At 37.1% G+C, this 16,260-nt stretch overlaps 1 protein-coding gene across 1 annotated transcript in view; it reads right to left on the reverse strand.

Annotated features, from left to right (window-relative positions):
* Positions 1-372: 372 nt before the first annotated feature.
* The window catches only part of LOC134677186 (talin-1), a 99,393-nt gene continuing 83,505 nt past the window's right edge, over positions 373-16,260 (reverse strand). The window contains exons 55-62 of the mRNA XM_063535631.1: positions 15,312-15,521; positions 14,257-14,435; positions 13,876-14,022; positions 12,264-12,767; positions 10,222-10,245; positions 7,598-7,759; positions 4,873-5,817; positions 373-1,587 (exon numbers count right to left, since the gene is read on the reverse strand). Coding sequence (XP_063391701.1) covers positions 4,875-5,817; positions 7,598-7,759; positions 10,222-10,245; positions 12,264-12,767; positions 13,876-14,022; positions 14,257-14,435; positions 15,312-15,521 — 2,169 coding nt within the window. The 3' untranslated portion in view covers positions 373-1,587; positions 4,873-4,874. The remainder of the gene's footprint in view (positions 1,588-4,872; positions 5,818-7,597; positions 7,760-10,221; positions 10,246-12,263; positions 12,768-13,875; positions 14,023-14,256; positions 14,436-15,311; positions 15,522-16,260) is intronic.

The following is a 16,260-nucleotide window of genomic DNA, read 5'->3' on the forward strand; positions in this document are numbered from 1 at the left end:
GGTTTGTTTCATCTGAATAAATGATTTATTTTATTTGCCATGTCCTATACCCTGAGGCTAGGTTCACACGGCGTAATTTTTTCCCGTACGCCGTATACGGGATTTTATCGAATACCGTAGTGACAGCCAAATTTGTAAGGAAACGATCAAAGTCGTTCACACGGCGTCTACGCGGGAAAGCCGTCTAGCCGTCTGAACGATTTTGAACAGCTCTATACCAATTTTGCTGTCAATACGGTACTCGATAAAATCCCGTATATGGTATACGGGAAAAATTTACCCCGTGTGAACCTAGCCATGACGGATTTTAACGAATATGTTCCTAGCATTGGGAGTGATTTTTGGGAAAATATGGAAATAAAACAAGTAATCCAATTAGTTATTTATTACACCCATACTGTAATGTAAGTTACAAGTAAACCCCACAGAGGGCGCTACCGACGACAAACAATAAACTTATAAATCGAAAGCGATTTAAACAAAAACAATAATAATTAGTGATTTTATTTGGTATTCCCTATAGAGGTTACACTGTATAATATATTATAATAAAGAAGTATCAAAAAATTATTCGCGTGAGAACTGTATGCGTTCGAGACTTAAATAATATTCATAAGAAATTAAATAAAATAACAATACATATCATTTTTATACAGAGTAATTTTCAACGAGATACAATATCGGAGCAAATCGCTTAGTTTATTTTAAAACGTGCTACCATTATAATTTAGAATAAGATGAGATTTTCACTCTTGTACTTTTACAATATTTTATTCATTCATTTGTTTGTAAATAACGGCCTGAGTATTTATAACTCGTTTAAAATTAATCTGTACAATAATTGTACAGATGAATTATTCATAATATCAGGCATACAGTTCGCACGCAAGCAGGACTACACACTATATAATTATATTAGATTTCAAGATTACATAGTCGGAACTATATTTATATTAATAATAATAAGACACCAGATTAGCCTGACGTTGCTGAAACGTCATAATTATTACAAACTTAGCTGCAAAACTCACGTTTTGTTATAAGTTTGTTGCCTCGACAAATGTAGTCAGCGTCATATATCTAAGCGCTAAAATTTACAAGAAAATACAAAAATGGCACATAACAAAAATATATTTGTAACACTATCAATGCGTGGTGCCTCTTTTGTATTTCACAGTTAATAGCGCCTTATATTTGACACTGACAGTCCCAATAACTTATATTTATTTTACTGAGTATAGTTAATCATAATTATATTATATGAAATATATGTAAAGTTAATATAGACATAAATCTATTTGCTTGGTGTTATATTACCTCCAGTGGACGTGTCGCTTGCGCGGGCTCCTTATATTAATATAATATAATATTAATATACAAAAATATTAATTATCACACGCTTAATAATATAATTACCGAATTCAAACACTAAAGCTGTCATCAAATAATATATATGTATATTGGAATTATGTATTATATATTTAAGCGTGCTGGAATACATTTTCAAGCGAAATTAAGGCACAATTATACATATTTTATACAGGATGTAACGTTCTTCAGACCACGGCCGACGTCGCCATTACTTTTCTATAAAAAATAAATCATATATCATAATTTGTTTACATTGAAATAAATATGTTATAAGCATTAGACATAATCTCAGATATACGCGCGATCTATAAAAAAGCTAGTTTTAATGAGACTCTACCGTATAAATGCTTATTAAAAACTATTTTACGACATCTATAAATATATTTAAGCAATATTAATTAATATCCAGATGCACTAATGAATAAATCGAAAATATCTGAGACTATTAGGTACCTAACTGTTACAATAATTAGTACTTAATGTAATTTAATACAAGCTACGTCCGCTCAACCGCTCATACATATAGTATGGACGACTGAGCTTTGCCTTAAATGTTATTTGTTACATAAATTGCACCCTACACATCACATATTATACATAAATTATGTACAAAAATGGCTGTTCATGGCACGTTTGTGGGTAAATTTGATATAACATGACATAACATTATATCAAAAGTACCTTTAGTTACATTTGACGTTACGCGTTGTAATAACATACAATTTGTAATAAAGACATTAGAAGGTTTTATTTATTTGTTTAAAGGCACGGTTGTAAATAAATGTTTTAATGGCACATTTGGTTTTGGCTCCGAGACTAGGGGCGTGGGGGCGTTTATATTTTTAATTTTTTTTATCTCAATATTTTACTTATTTATCACTTTTTTTATATTTCGGGGCATACGCGTAATAAATAAATTATATAGATATCTATGGCAAGAAATACAATAATCTAAATTTAACCTAAAAATATAAATATTTATATATATTAATATAAGTAAAGTTTATAAATCTACCTCTGACTTTTGTCTACACAGATATTTTAATTGAAAAGGAATCTATTAAGTTTTACCACCTACACAATTTTAGCCTTTATTTTATTATTTTATTTTAGTATCATATTTTTAAATTCATTTTTGCCTATATTGAAAATTTAAAAAACATTTTTTCAATCTCCACGCCCCTTTTCGTGTGCTGCCTGGGTTTATATATTTTTTAATTTCATATTTCATAATATAATATATTTTAAGGCATAAGTATAAGGTACCCAAAGGGTTAGCACTTCGTATGTCGACTAGGAGCTTCAATATTTTTTTAATTAAAATAGTATTAAAAATTTAAGGCAATCGTACAAGTAAAATTATCACGTATATTATTTCATTTATTTATGCAACTTCTTCTGTAGTAACAAGTTGTTTTTTTTCACACTCTGTAGCATTAATTTTTAATAGACTAGGCACAATATTTTTATTATTTTTAGAGGATCACACACAGGAAAAATCATGTTAGGTATTTATATGTATTGTGTTATTTTGTTGTATCCCTATTAAGTTTATTAATTTATTTCATAGGTAGTTAGTGTTATTCATTATTGGATGTTTAGTCCAAACCCAGTTTATTTTTTATTAAATTTTAGTTAATTTTATATCCGCTCCCAGTCGGAATCATAATTTTCACCAAAAACATCAACTTTTATAGAATTTTCAAATTGAAACAATAATCTTTGTATATTCTTTCTAAGGCCAAGTTTAGGCACTAGGTTCTAAAGTAAATCGTGTCTAGCACCGAACAGAGAGTACTAACTGTGATACTTTTGTACAAAAGGGAGTTTTTTTGCAAAGAAATATTTCAGAATTTCATCTCTCGTTAATTTTTATTTACACCCCCTTGTTTTTCACAGTTACTACTCTCTCGCAGTTAAGGCTACACACACAAAACGTTTTAATAATATGTAACAACTGTTACATATTTTATAAAACTAGCATTTCCTGTGGCAGTAACCTCAACTTAATCGTCAAGTAATTTCTAGTTCCTTCGGTCTAAAAGGTGTTTCTACATAAGTACATTTTTTTATACTGTTAGGAACTAAAAATAACTTAATCGTGACACGTTCAAATATCGAGACATTAAGGCAGTTTTAAATCTAAACATAAAATCTTTCGAGACATATATTTTATATTATTAAATATATATTTAAATTTCAACGTGCGTTCACATATTTCATAAGAATCAATTTCATTGTAATGCACACACAAATGCCATATAACATACGCGTGAACTCTATCACCTTAATAATAAGGACTAGTTTTTGTTAATCCACGCGCTACTGAAGCCCAGCGAGATTGTATGACGCCATACAGTACAGTAAGATTGTATGGAGCCATACAATCGTACATCTAGTTTGACTACTGAAAGCTACACACATTACTACTCCTTTCGAAGTCGGTTGACGAACACAACATCTACATTAAGCCTTTAAGCCGATTCTATTGATACAATCAAATATTTAATATATATACAATAGCCACAGAATATAAATGTTCACTTGAAAAAAAGGCCGCCATTCGTAACTTTATTTTACCAGCGGATTGTTTCTGAAATGGATATTTTAGCTTTTCTTTTAACTAAATATCAAATGCGTTGCCAATTTTGAAGAAGAAGGAAACGTATGCTTATAAAATATCATCTGGCTAATAAAAAAAAATATTTTTCACCTCAGCAGCTCGAACAAGGGTACTTTGCTTCTTAAAAACAGTGAGCAAAATGAGATTTTGCTCACTGAGTCAATTTGTCTCACTCAGTGAGCAAAATCGCATTTTGCTCACGGATTGAGACAAAATGACATTCAAGTGACCTTTATAGTGACCTTTATCGTCATTTCAACATGCGGGGTCTAATACAAGTTCGATATACTTGGGTTCTATTATCTCTGTCCTTCTAGGTATGTTCTCACTGCTTAGGGTGAAAAAATTTGTGTACTACACGAGATCAAAGTTATTTACATCTCGTGCGCTTTTGAATCCCTTACTACGCTCAAGATTCTAAATTATATTATAGAATCTTTTGCTTGCACGGGACTCAAAATAAGCACTCGGAAAAATATCAAACTTTGATCTCTTGTTGTACAAATAACTATATTCTTGAAAACAATAAAACCGGCTATACTAGCAAGCCTGAGCTCAAAAACTTAATAAGTGCCCCTGGTCTATATGTACATAAGTTATATTGTTTGATTTTAGACAATAATTGTAAATAATCGATGGACCTATTGCAATAAGGTTTATAATGTTGACGATTGCATAATATGCACATTTCGGTGTGCGGAAAGTTTTAAATTACTCAGAAATTTCACAGGAAACTTTAAATTTAAAAGGAAAATTTCGATTCCCATAAAAAAATAAAAGTATCCGAAAATATTCCATGTGGAAATATCGCAATATACAAAACTTTCCGATGACGATAAACTGCTATAGTCTAAGGGCACTCAAGTTTTATAACGAACCTTTAAATGTTTCCAAACTTCTTCGTAACAGTCGAACTTGTTTCCGACTTGTGTGAACTTGTCATGACGCTTTTCCTCTCAATGGTCTCCGAAGTGATCGTAGACTTTGAGAACTTCTTGTCCAAGTTGTCTATCTCTTTCGAGAGGTCCTTTTTCACCGAATGGCCCTCTGTTTTGAACTCAGATGGTCTCATGAACGAGCGACTCGTGTCCGAGCTTAATTTGGACTCTAATGTGTTGAATCTAGAGTCCAAAGTGCTGTAACGGCTATCGTTATCAAAAGACTTAGATAATTCGTCGATCCCTTCCAGTTTTACAGGCTCATATTTAGTATTTGTCGTAGTTAGATTTACTGGTGAAGAGCTGTATATTTTAGTAGTAGTGACCTTCTGAGTACCGTTAGGTATTTCTTTAACTTCAGTCATAGTTTCCTCCGTGTAATTCGGACCTCCGTAGCTATGGACCTCTTTGCCGTAAGGCGAAGATATTCTTTCGTAGTCAGGTGTGGCGGCTTTTACAAGATCTGTGGACGTCTGTTTAAATTCTTGATGATAATCCGACTTTTCAAACTTAGACGGAGTTGAGGTTACAAACGGTGATTTTGTTTCTGTTTTTATGAATTCAGTTTTCGGGTAGCTTTGATAAGATTCGCTTTTAACGGTGAATTCTGTCTGCTTGGTGCCGCCCGGGATCGCTTCGGTGGACTTCTGATGTTCGGAAAAGCTTTGTCCGACGCCATCGAAATTCGCGGGTTTTTTAAGCGTCGAATAAATATGTTCTTTATCATCGAACTTGAGGTCTCTGGCGTTGAATTTAGGGCTTAGAGGGCTCATTTTCGGTGCGTCGTATCCGAATTCCTTCTTAAAGATGTTCGATTCGTATTGTCTCTGTTCTTCAGTCTTGGAGTATTCGCTGCGCGGAGTATCGTAGAGTCTCGTTTCATAGCTGTAATGTTTTCCATTATTAGTGGACGACCGGATGTTACCCGTCACCGGAAGGGAAGCTGTCACCATGCATGCAGGCTTTAGTTACAGTTAAAAGCGATGTGCGATGTCTCTGTCGCACACTGTGCGAGTGTGAGCGAGACGCCGCCTGTGGTGGAGTTTGGTCAATGTCGACTTTAGCAATTCTTTTTTACGGCAAATGTTTTTGGTGCTGACGACGGCAGGATAGGTCTACAAAAGTATTATGACAATTATGATTTTTGAAGTGCCACTCTCCCTCTGTATAAAGGAGCCAATACCTATTTCCTGATTCGCTATTTGCTATGAAAACAAATGTCAAATTAAATAAATGACGCACTTGCAGTCGAGTATATAACGTTTTGTAAGTTACTTTGCCTCCATCAATAAAATGATGATAACTAAGTTTTAAAAGGGGGTATTCTAGCAGCAATCTACATAACTCTTTAGATCCTACGAGCTTGCCGGGACGCTCAATCAACACAAATTTATAACTTTAAAAAGCAAAATAGCGTAGCATTATTATTACTTTAGCAAGAAACATCAACAGAACTATTTCTTTTACACCAAAAACTTAAATATAGTCTGACAAAGGACTGTCTCATTTCAATCATAGACAGAGAGAATCATACTAAGTATCTCTGTCTTACACTAGCACTAGCACCCAAAAGAAAAAGATGAGTATAGTTTTCCTTGTTCTTACTGACTGACAAATTGGTTTGACCAATAAATTAATAAGTCATAATTGTCATAACACTTTCGCATCCACAACCGTCAGGGCCCTGTTCCACAACGGTGACAATTGTCATCTGACTGACAATTCGCCGTACATACACTGCTGGTCCGACAAGTAAATATTGCTGCTACAGTCCGTTTTTTTTAGCATTAGAAAGAACTTCGCAGAAGTTCGCTTGTGGTTCTAAATCTAGCACTTTTAGCGGTAACTATTTGAAATAAATTATATGTATTGACCATGCTACATTAGATAATTCAATAATTATTAACAATTAACGAGCCTGATAGAAACTGCACGCTTGCTTCTGCGGAGTTCTTTCTAATGCAAAAAAAAACAAACTATAGACATCATTACTTATCGGCCCGGAAATAGACAGAGAAATGTCAGTGTCAGGGTGTTTTCACATTGTCCGATCCGATATCGGGTGTCGGATGCGACTACAAAGAAATAAAATAGTGCCTTTTATATATTTTTAAACATTCCATTTTATTCTGTTACTTTGCACACACGAACAACATAATAAATAAGTAATGCATTGAATTATTGTTCGTTGTTCAAAAGTGTTAATGCAAAAATACAAAAGGTACTTTATGGCGGCTGGCGCTTACGTCTCATAGCGCCGCAATAATATTGGAGCGGCGTTAATAATAGCGTATGCGCCAACCGCCATAAGGTACCTTTACCCGTGGGACGTCACATATTAACGACTTGATCTTAAGATCGGTTTTCCTAGGATAGCGGTGCCGTCATAATAGCGGCCGTCTCCATACTAAATAATACGGCTAAATATGGATGTCGTAGTATCTGTATGGAGACGGCCGCTATGTGACGGCACCGCTATCCTAGGAAACCAGAGCATTACAGGGCGTTACTTAGCAGCTGTTTTTCAAGGTCATCCAACAGCCGATATGGGACCCGACAATGTGAAAACGCTTTCAATTGTCAGCGCAGTGAAATAGGCAGATGATGGTGCTAATGGCTGTCCCCGGTGCGGAAAATGATTCAACCAACCCATTATTCCGCATACTTTAACAACGAGGCGCGACGCGGCGGCGGCGGCGGCTTCTCCCTCTTGTAATATATCCTGTCTCCCTCCCGCTTGAGGCCGTCCGGGTCCGGGCCCACGAGCACGGCCGTCCGGACTTGGGGCAGTTGCAGCGAACGCACGGTTATCGTTTCCTCCATGCTCCTATTAGTTCCCCATGCAGGTTTAGAAAATTAGTTGCTAGGGTCAGTTTGAGGGGTGGGTTGTTTCAAACAAATTTTGATCTATTTTATTTGATCCTCTTTTTTTTAAATAGCCATAAAAAGACGAACAGAAAATAGAAATGATTCTTCGCTATTTCCTGGTTTGGATACTTGAATTATTCGGGTGTTTTAATTACCAAGATTATCAAGTGTTTGACGAATCATTTCATGGATGTTTTATTTTTGGGTGCGATAAAACTATCTAATTACTGCTATGATACCTATTTCCCAAATCTTTAAGAAATTCCTAAGAACTATTTTTTCCTCGGCAATTTGATCTATATTTAATAAAAGGCCCCGTGCATGTACTATAGGGGGCAGCATAGGAGCCATCAGATTTTTGGCGCGTGGTGTAAATGTACCGTTAGGCTTCCAATGTAGCCCACAAGATGGCAGTACCTACTATGCATAAGGAAACGTACCGACAAGAACGGTAGATGGTAGCACTTGCTTTGGCAATGTACATGTGCACATATGTGTCCGATTCAGGCCACAAGATGGCAGACCCTCCAACACGCACGGTCCCTATAGGCTCAGTTCAATATTTTTTGTATTCGTAACAATAGTTTGAAACAACCCATACTAAATCTATAAGTCAACACGTCATTATTACAGTTGGTTATCTCTCAAAGCTGGAACAAGACTGTAAAACATGGAATATGTACAGAACGATGGTTCGAAGCGTGTGTCGAATCCACACAACTAGGTACCTCAACGTATTACTAGTACCTAAGTAAGTAGGATCAATTAGATTAGTATTAAGAGTCAATTAATAATATACCGGGTGTGGCCCGTAATATGAGCATAAATTTTTACTGTAGGCTGTACTCCTCGTACTGACCAACATTTGTTCAGCGAGTTTTAAAAATAACTTGTGGTTTGATTTTTAATACACTTTAAAGTTGATTCCAAGACGCAATGTATTGCGAATTTTGTTATGTTTGTAAGGCGTGACAAGCAACGTCAATCACAATGATATGGCGTGGCGATGGCGTCCATTGAAGATAATATTTATTTTGTATGAAAAATAGCGAGTTTAAATACTTCATAATTTTTAAAAGTTGTTGAACATATGTGTCACCGTTTGAGGAGTATAATCTATGTTTTAATTATTTGCTCATGTTACAGGCCACACCCGGTATATTCGCCAGACAAATATATATTTAATTCCTAGTTTTTGTAATTTATTCCTATAATTAATTATTGTAGTTAGTTTCTTATTCGTGTCTTATTTGGTTATAAAAGATAGGACAAACTACACAATTAGTTGTAAGTTCATGTAAGGTACCTTGTTCTGTGGATTGACACGAAAAAATGCCATTTTCAAAACGCGGGAAAAGCGATCAAAAGTCGGCGTCAGAGAGAAGAGTATAAGAAAAGGATAAAAAAGTCTATGAAATTTTCATTCGTTTTTCCAAATGAAAAAAGAGGTAAGAATTAGCCATATTTTAAGAAGAAAACTAGCATCTTCAGCTATTCATAAATTACGTCATTTCAAATTAGGGGGGGGGGGGGGGGCGGTCTGGACATCGGATGACGGTAGCATGAAGTAGGAGGAAATGGGGTCATTTAAAGCATGATTTATGGATTATTATAGGGGCGGGGGGGTCAAAAACGTCAAAAATCGATGACGTAATTTATGGACAGCCCCATAGCACCCTTACAAGCATTTGAGTAACGTAATGGAAGAGGTTAAATATATACAGGAGAAATATATTTACAATTAAGCAATCATTAACAAGAATAAATTGAAAGGAAATTCGGGGAGATAATATGTATATAAATAGATATAATTGTATATAAAATAGAAGAATCAGAAATAGAAATAGTTTTAAGTATCTGACGCCGACCACACGATATTGCCATTGCGCACCACAATCCGTGTTCTCATACATTTGTACAAAATGACAGTCACTTCTAGAGATGCAACGGATAGTTGGTTGGCCGGATACCGGATATTCGGCCTGACCATCAGCCGAATATCCGGTATCCGGCCGCCGGATATACGGCCAGCGGAACTATACCAATACCTGTATACATTTCGGTTTTTCAAGTGCGCATTCTGCAGGTTTGACCTGTTTCCTAGTGAACGTTCGCGCCAACTCATTTCTAGGTTCGAAATGAGTGCGCGTGCAAGTCAATGGATTTATTAAATTGTTTTAAAATAATAAACAAGTACGATTATGACCGTGTCTGTTTCTTAAATCCAATTTGTTAACTCCGAAATCAAGCAAGGTTACAATCCGGTATCCGGCCGGATAGTAAGTCACTATCCGGTATCCGCCCGGATAATAAAATAATGGCCGGATACCGGATAGTAACCGGATATCCGGTGCATCTCTAGTCACTTCATACAAACGTTGCCAACACGCATCATGTGCCTAAGCTTTAAAAAAAACTTACGGCATCGTTCTGTCATTTCTGCTTCTGGAAATTAAACGGTTTACGGCTAGATATAGACATAACACAGATTATAAGAAGATCTAGATCTAGACATGAAGCAAGCACCGGTCTGCGGTGGTCGAGGAAAGGATGTTACTAGTTTCCTACATAACATTTTGTTCAAACTTCAGAAGTGGGATCAAAAAGTAAGCGACTTTAAAACAATTATAGTTTAAAACTAAATTTACCTCTCTGAACACAAAAAATAGCCATGTATTTATAATTGCATTGTATGCAATTGCATAATTGCTTTAAGTCTTACCGTGATGTAATCGCTTACTTTTTCACACTTCAAAAAATATGTAAATAGAAAACCAGTAAAACAATAATTTTTATTATAAAAGTTTGCGTAATTTTCATTTGTCTTAAAGAATGGACATCATAACTTGACGCTGTCCATTCTAAAGGACAGAAGAATTATTCAGTTTTTGCCCAAGAAAGTATAGAGCAAGCGCTAAGCCATGCTAATGACAAGAGTATATATTCTTAAAACTAACTTAAAATATGTTTAATTAGACACAATCATAATGAATAAACCACACTTTTTTGACGTGAAACATTTATGTTAGACACATTTTCGTAGAACAGCATTCTAAAGCATTTCAAGTATTGTGCATGATAGGTTAGAAAATTAAATTGTGATTTGTTAAATATGACAGAGTAAACTTTATGAAGGCAATATAGTTATTAGGAATGAGCACAATACTTTAATTTGATGTTTTGACAAATAGCGATCGAATAGAGTTAGGCCAAGAAAAGACTGCAACGATTTTGATAGCACACGCAGTGCAAGTGTTATTTATAAGTCATAATTTTCATAGAAGTTTGACGTTTAAAATAACACTTGCACTGCGTGTGCTATCAAAATCGGTGTAGACTTTTCTTGGTCTAACTATAGATATAATGATTTAATGTAAAAAAGGTGTCAATGTTTTTCAAATATTTTAGAAAAGTGTAGTGTATTCTTAACAATAACTTAGTCTCTTCTTTTATGAATGAAATATGACTTAAAAGCAAGAGAAGAAGTAGTGTAATAAATTTGTGGTTTATTTCTAAAAATACCCTCAAAAATTAACTAAGAATTTGAGGGTAGTCTAAAAATGAACCGTTCCTCTAAATAATATTTGTGTAATATAAAATTTGGAAAATCTTATCAAAAAACCTTAAGCTATTCCAATGTCTTTAGGCACAATTTATAATTTGTTCTGTAAAAGGCACTTCTAAAATTATTCATAACAAAGTGTTTACTTTAAAATTATCACTCAATGCATTTCAAGTATTTTAGTCATAAATGCAGCTCAGTATGCATACAAAAACGACCGTTATGGCACATATATGTGTTATAAAAAGTACAAAATCATACTTGTCCATTAAAAAGGACATTATTTTTAAAGTATCCTCCATAGCGGAGAGCAGTCTTGTTATAGTGTTCCTGATGTTATGGTGTTATATACAGGGCGTTATCTTCTGGTGGTCCGATGGTAGCGTGTAAAAAAGCATTAAAAAGTTAAAATTTGTGAAAATGTTAGTTCTTGCGATTTTCTTTGGCAAATGAAAGGGTTTTCCGCATGATATTAGAGGTAAATGAAAATATTACTATTTAGTGTAAAACATCAATAATAAATTCTAAATCAATATGTATAATGTTCATTAAAATACAAGGTTCCAAAAAATACACACCACTGAATTTTGCGACATTAAAAGGTTGTGTACATATTTGAATAATAATAATATTTGATTGACATAAAATACAATGTAGTTAGTTACTAGAGTTAGACCAAGAAAGGTCTGCAGCGTTATTGATAGCCCACACAGTGCAAGTGTTATTTTAAACGTCAAACTTCTATGAAATTATGACGTATAAATGACATTTGCACTGCGTGGGCTATCAAAATCGCTGCAGAATTTTCTTGGACCCTTTCGAAAGCGATAGTAATATTTCCATTCCCCCCTAATGTTGATACCCAGTTTGACCATTTCCCCCCCCCCCCCCCCACACTCACCGAGTAGTGAATCCCTCGTAGTTCTGCTTGGGTTCCTCCTGGGGCCGGAAGCTCGAGAACGTCGGGCTCTGCACCGTGTACTGTTTCTCGTCATGCTTTCGTTCCAGCGTGTTATATCCGTTGCTCGAGTGCGTCGTGTGAGAGACGTTTTGCTGGTTGTAGCTTGTGTTTTGCTGGTTGTAGCCTGTGTTTTGCGGGTTGTAGCCTGTGTTTTGCTGGCTGTAGCCTGTGTTTTGCTGGTTGTAGCTTGTGTTTTGATTATAGCCTGGACTGGGATGGATATTTTGACCATGAGTTTGGTATCCAGGACTGGTAGGATGGATATTTTGACCATGATTTTGGTACCCTGGACTAGTGGGATAGCCCTGGTAGCCGGGGCTCGCGGGGCCGTGTATGGAGTTGTCTAGGTTGGATATATGTTGGTTTATGTTGGTGTTGTGAGGAGAGTAGGTGCTGTTGGGGCTGTATGTTGTGTTTATGTAGCTGCTGTTAGGCGTGCGGGGCCTGGAAAAGGTGAAGAAGATATTGTGACATTGGACATTCCATAAAGTTATACCATGCCACCAAATGCATCATGCATTCTAGAAGATTTCAATTCGTAAAATTAGCAAATACGAGTAAGTACCTATAAATAAATGGTAATTAGAAAGAAAGAAAGAAGAAAGAAAATACATTTATTTACGTCAAACCAACAACTTAAATTACAAATTAATATAGAGACATACCCCCTTATTCATAAACGTTTACTAAAGTTGACGAGCCGATAATAATCGTTTGTCCCTTTCCATCATACCAATACGTCGGAAAGGGACAAACGATTATTATCGGCTTGTCAACTTTAGTAAACGTTTATGAATAAGGGGGTTAGACGTTAAATAGGACCCCCACTCAGCGTAATGCTACGACGGTAAGCCGCAGCGCTGATTTTCGGTGGGGACCTAACTTATCACTAACTTAAAACTAATAAGAAGAAAATCAGATAACAAATGTGTTGAGGCCTACCGCCAAACAATTAATTTACTGATCAGGCCGCGTAGCCTACATGCCAATCGCTTACGCTCGGTAGCGATCGAAACGCAACTGTCACTGTCGCACTAATATGGAAGTGTGATAGAGAGACACAAAGCGTTTCGTTGTCGAAGCGATAGCGATTGTTACCTTGGCTAGGCCCGCTGTTATCGTTAACAAATGGAACTCGTCTCCCGAGTTCTCTAGTTACGCCGCGCATCTTGTACTATCTGTAATATCTGAACACGCCTCTATTTTCAAGGCATTTAAGTCCGTGTTCAGATATATTTGAGCACCCGATTATGATGGCGACTGTACTTGGCGTGCGGATCGTCTTCTAGACCCACAGACAAGACATCCTCTAGACGGACCTTAGAGCAATAAGCAATTATATAATGAAACTGATGCTGCCAAAAATACAGGGGACGAGGTGAGCGAGTCCCCTGCCGTGATTGGTCCGTTCAAAGACACTTGGGCGTCACGTAAAGACACTTGATCGAAAATGGAGTAAAACTACCGTATATTTGTGGCAGAGGGGGTAGCGCGACTATGCTCAGTCTGGAGGATGTCTTGTCTGTGTCTAGATCTTTCTAGAGGTACATACCTGACGGGAGCCCTGCCGAGGGTGACATCCGTGTCGGTCTCGTCCCCCGAGGTCTCCGCGCCGCGCATCTTGTACTTGGCCTGCCGGATCGCATTGAGGCGCCCTCTGGCTTCTTCTAGCTCCTTCTCGATGCGGAGGATCTCAGATCTGAGGATGAAATTAAATTAGTTATTAGTCGTATTCAGGTTCAAGCTACAATCGACCTGTGGTAGCAACGTTACAGTGCATTATGGCTACGCTTAGTCTTTGTTTAGTTAGGGCGTTGTGTTTTGGGGACAGCGTGTATATGAGTGTTGCTGTTAACATATTCACTGCCAAGAACGTTCATGTATGTTCATTTTGTGCTGAAAACGGGGCGCACAGCACCAAAAGTGTTAATACCTTGCATCAATCTCTTGAGCGATGCCTCCAACCATTCTCCTGTTCAACACCAGACTACGTTCCTCCTCGCAATGCATGGCGTCCCTGGCGGCTCGCACGAGGTTGTCGGTGGAGCGGATGACCTCAGCCCCGGCGGCTTGCAGGCGGCGGGTGGATTCTGATGACGGGTCCGCTTTCACCTGGGCATTTTAAGATCGTATAGTAGATTAATAAATAAATAAATATTATAGGACATTCTTACACAGATTGACCAAGCCCCACAGTAAGCTCAAGAAGACTTGTGTTGTGGGTACTCAGACAACGATATAGTATATAAATATGTACTTAAATACATAGAAAACAACCATGACTCGGGAACAAATATCTGTGTCATCACACAAATAAATGCCCTTACTGGGATTCGAACCCAGGACCGCGGCTTCACAGGCAGGGTCACTACCCACTAGGCCAGACTGGTCGTCAAATTATAAACATACATCGGGGTTTTCGGTGCGGGAATGATTTCGTGTATTTATAACTTTGTTTATTGTAAAATAATTACCAAACTATGAATTAAACGTAGGTAGTGAGGTCCAAATGTGCTTAGAAAGGTTAAATTAGTATCGTTTTATACAGTTTTTACCTGTTATTTGGCTAGTGTAAAACATTCCCGCACCGAAAACCCCCGATGTATGATTATAAAGATGCTAACGCGCCATACCAATGATGAAATTAGTTATGAAATTAACATAATGAGAAGTTTGCTCAAAGTTATTGATAAGGGTGGTATTCCATCTGTCCAATATCTTTGTTCAATGAGTATTGCGTCTCACAATTTTGCTTAATGAGAGAGTGAGACGCAATGACATTGGACAAAGAAATTAGACAGGTGGAATACCATCTTAAGGAGCGACATTGGAATTCCGGAGATTGATTTTAGATATATTTGCTGAATGATGCTGAAACGGATTCAAGTGAAATTTGCTACACTGATAGTTCATAACTTGACTTAACGGAGAAACTTACTATCTCAGAATTCTTCTCATGAAAACTTAAACGTAATAAAGTGATGTTACCTTGCAAGCGACCAACAGCTGAGCAGTGGAGGAAGCCACCTGTCTGGCGCTAGATATGAGTCGTTCCTCGGAGCCGGCGCCCTGCACTAGCGCGTTGGCCGCCTCCACCAGCGAGTGCGCGGCGGCGGCCACGAGGCGCGCCGCCGAGATCAGCCCCTCCGACCACTGCCCGTCGTCCGAGGACGACGTCGGCCGCCGGGCCACCTTGCCCTACCGAACACAAAATATTGAATTGAAATTGAATTGAAAATATTTATTTCAGATTTGCATCCATATTTGTTAGTATAACTTAGGAACTAATGTTAATTTTTACACCTAGTATATGTACATACATTAAACTATAACCTAATCTATTTTCTAAATTTAAGAAAGCCTATAACTTGGCGAATCCAATGCGCCAGTATAGGATTCTCAGGCCTTTCTGCAATGACATCCAGAATGCTGTTGGTACTGCTCCTAAGCCGACCCATCATCGAGACGATTCTCTTTCGCATAACCGCATGGACATCGTCTGTATGGGCCTCGGCGAACATGCGCGATGCGCTGCACCATGTGGGCAGACCCAACAACATTCTGAGTGCATTATTATATTGCACGCGCAGGGCATTTAAGGCTTTTTTCGTATACTTCACCCACAGGCTGCTCGAGTAAAATGATTGATTGAAAGCTTTAAAAAGCACAATTTTTACCTCTCTTGAGCATCGAGCAAACCTGCGGGCGAGCATGTTAGACCTTACAGCCAATGCCCTGCGCTCCCGCTCTATATCTAGGTCATCATTAAGGTCTTGCGTTATGATATGCCCTAGATATTTCACTTTATCCACAACAGACAGTGTGGTTCCATGCAGTACAACCGGGGGTACAGAGCTTGGCGTGTAACTACCAGCCTTGAACATTAGCACCTGACTTTTCTTTGGGTTACAAATATAATACGTTAGAAAAATTTAAC

Source organism: Cydia fagiglandana, chromosome 25, assembly GCF_963556715.1.
Source record: "Cydia fagiglandana chromosome 25, ilCydFagi1.1, whole genome shotgun sequence".
NCBI lineage: Eukaryota > Metazoa > Arthropoda > Insecta > Lepidoptera > Tortricidae > Cydia > Cydia fagiglandana.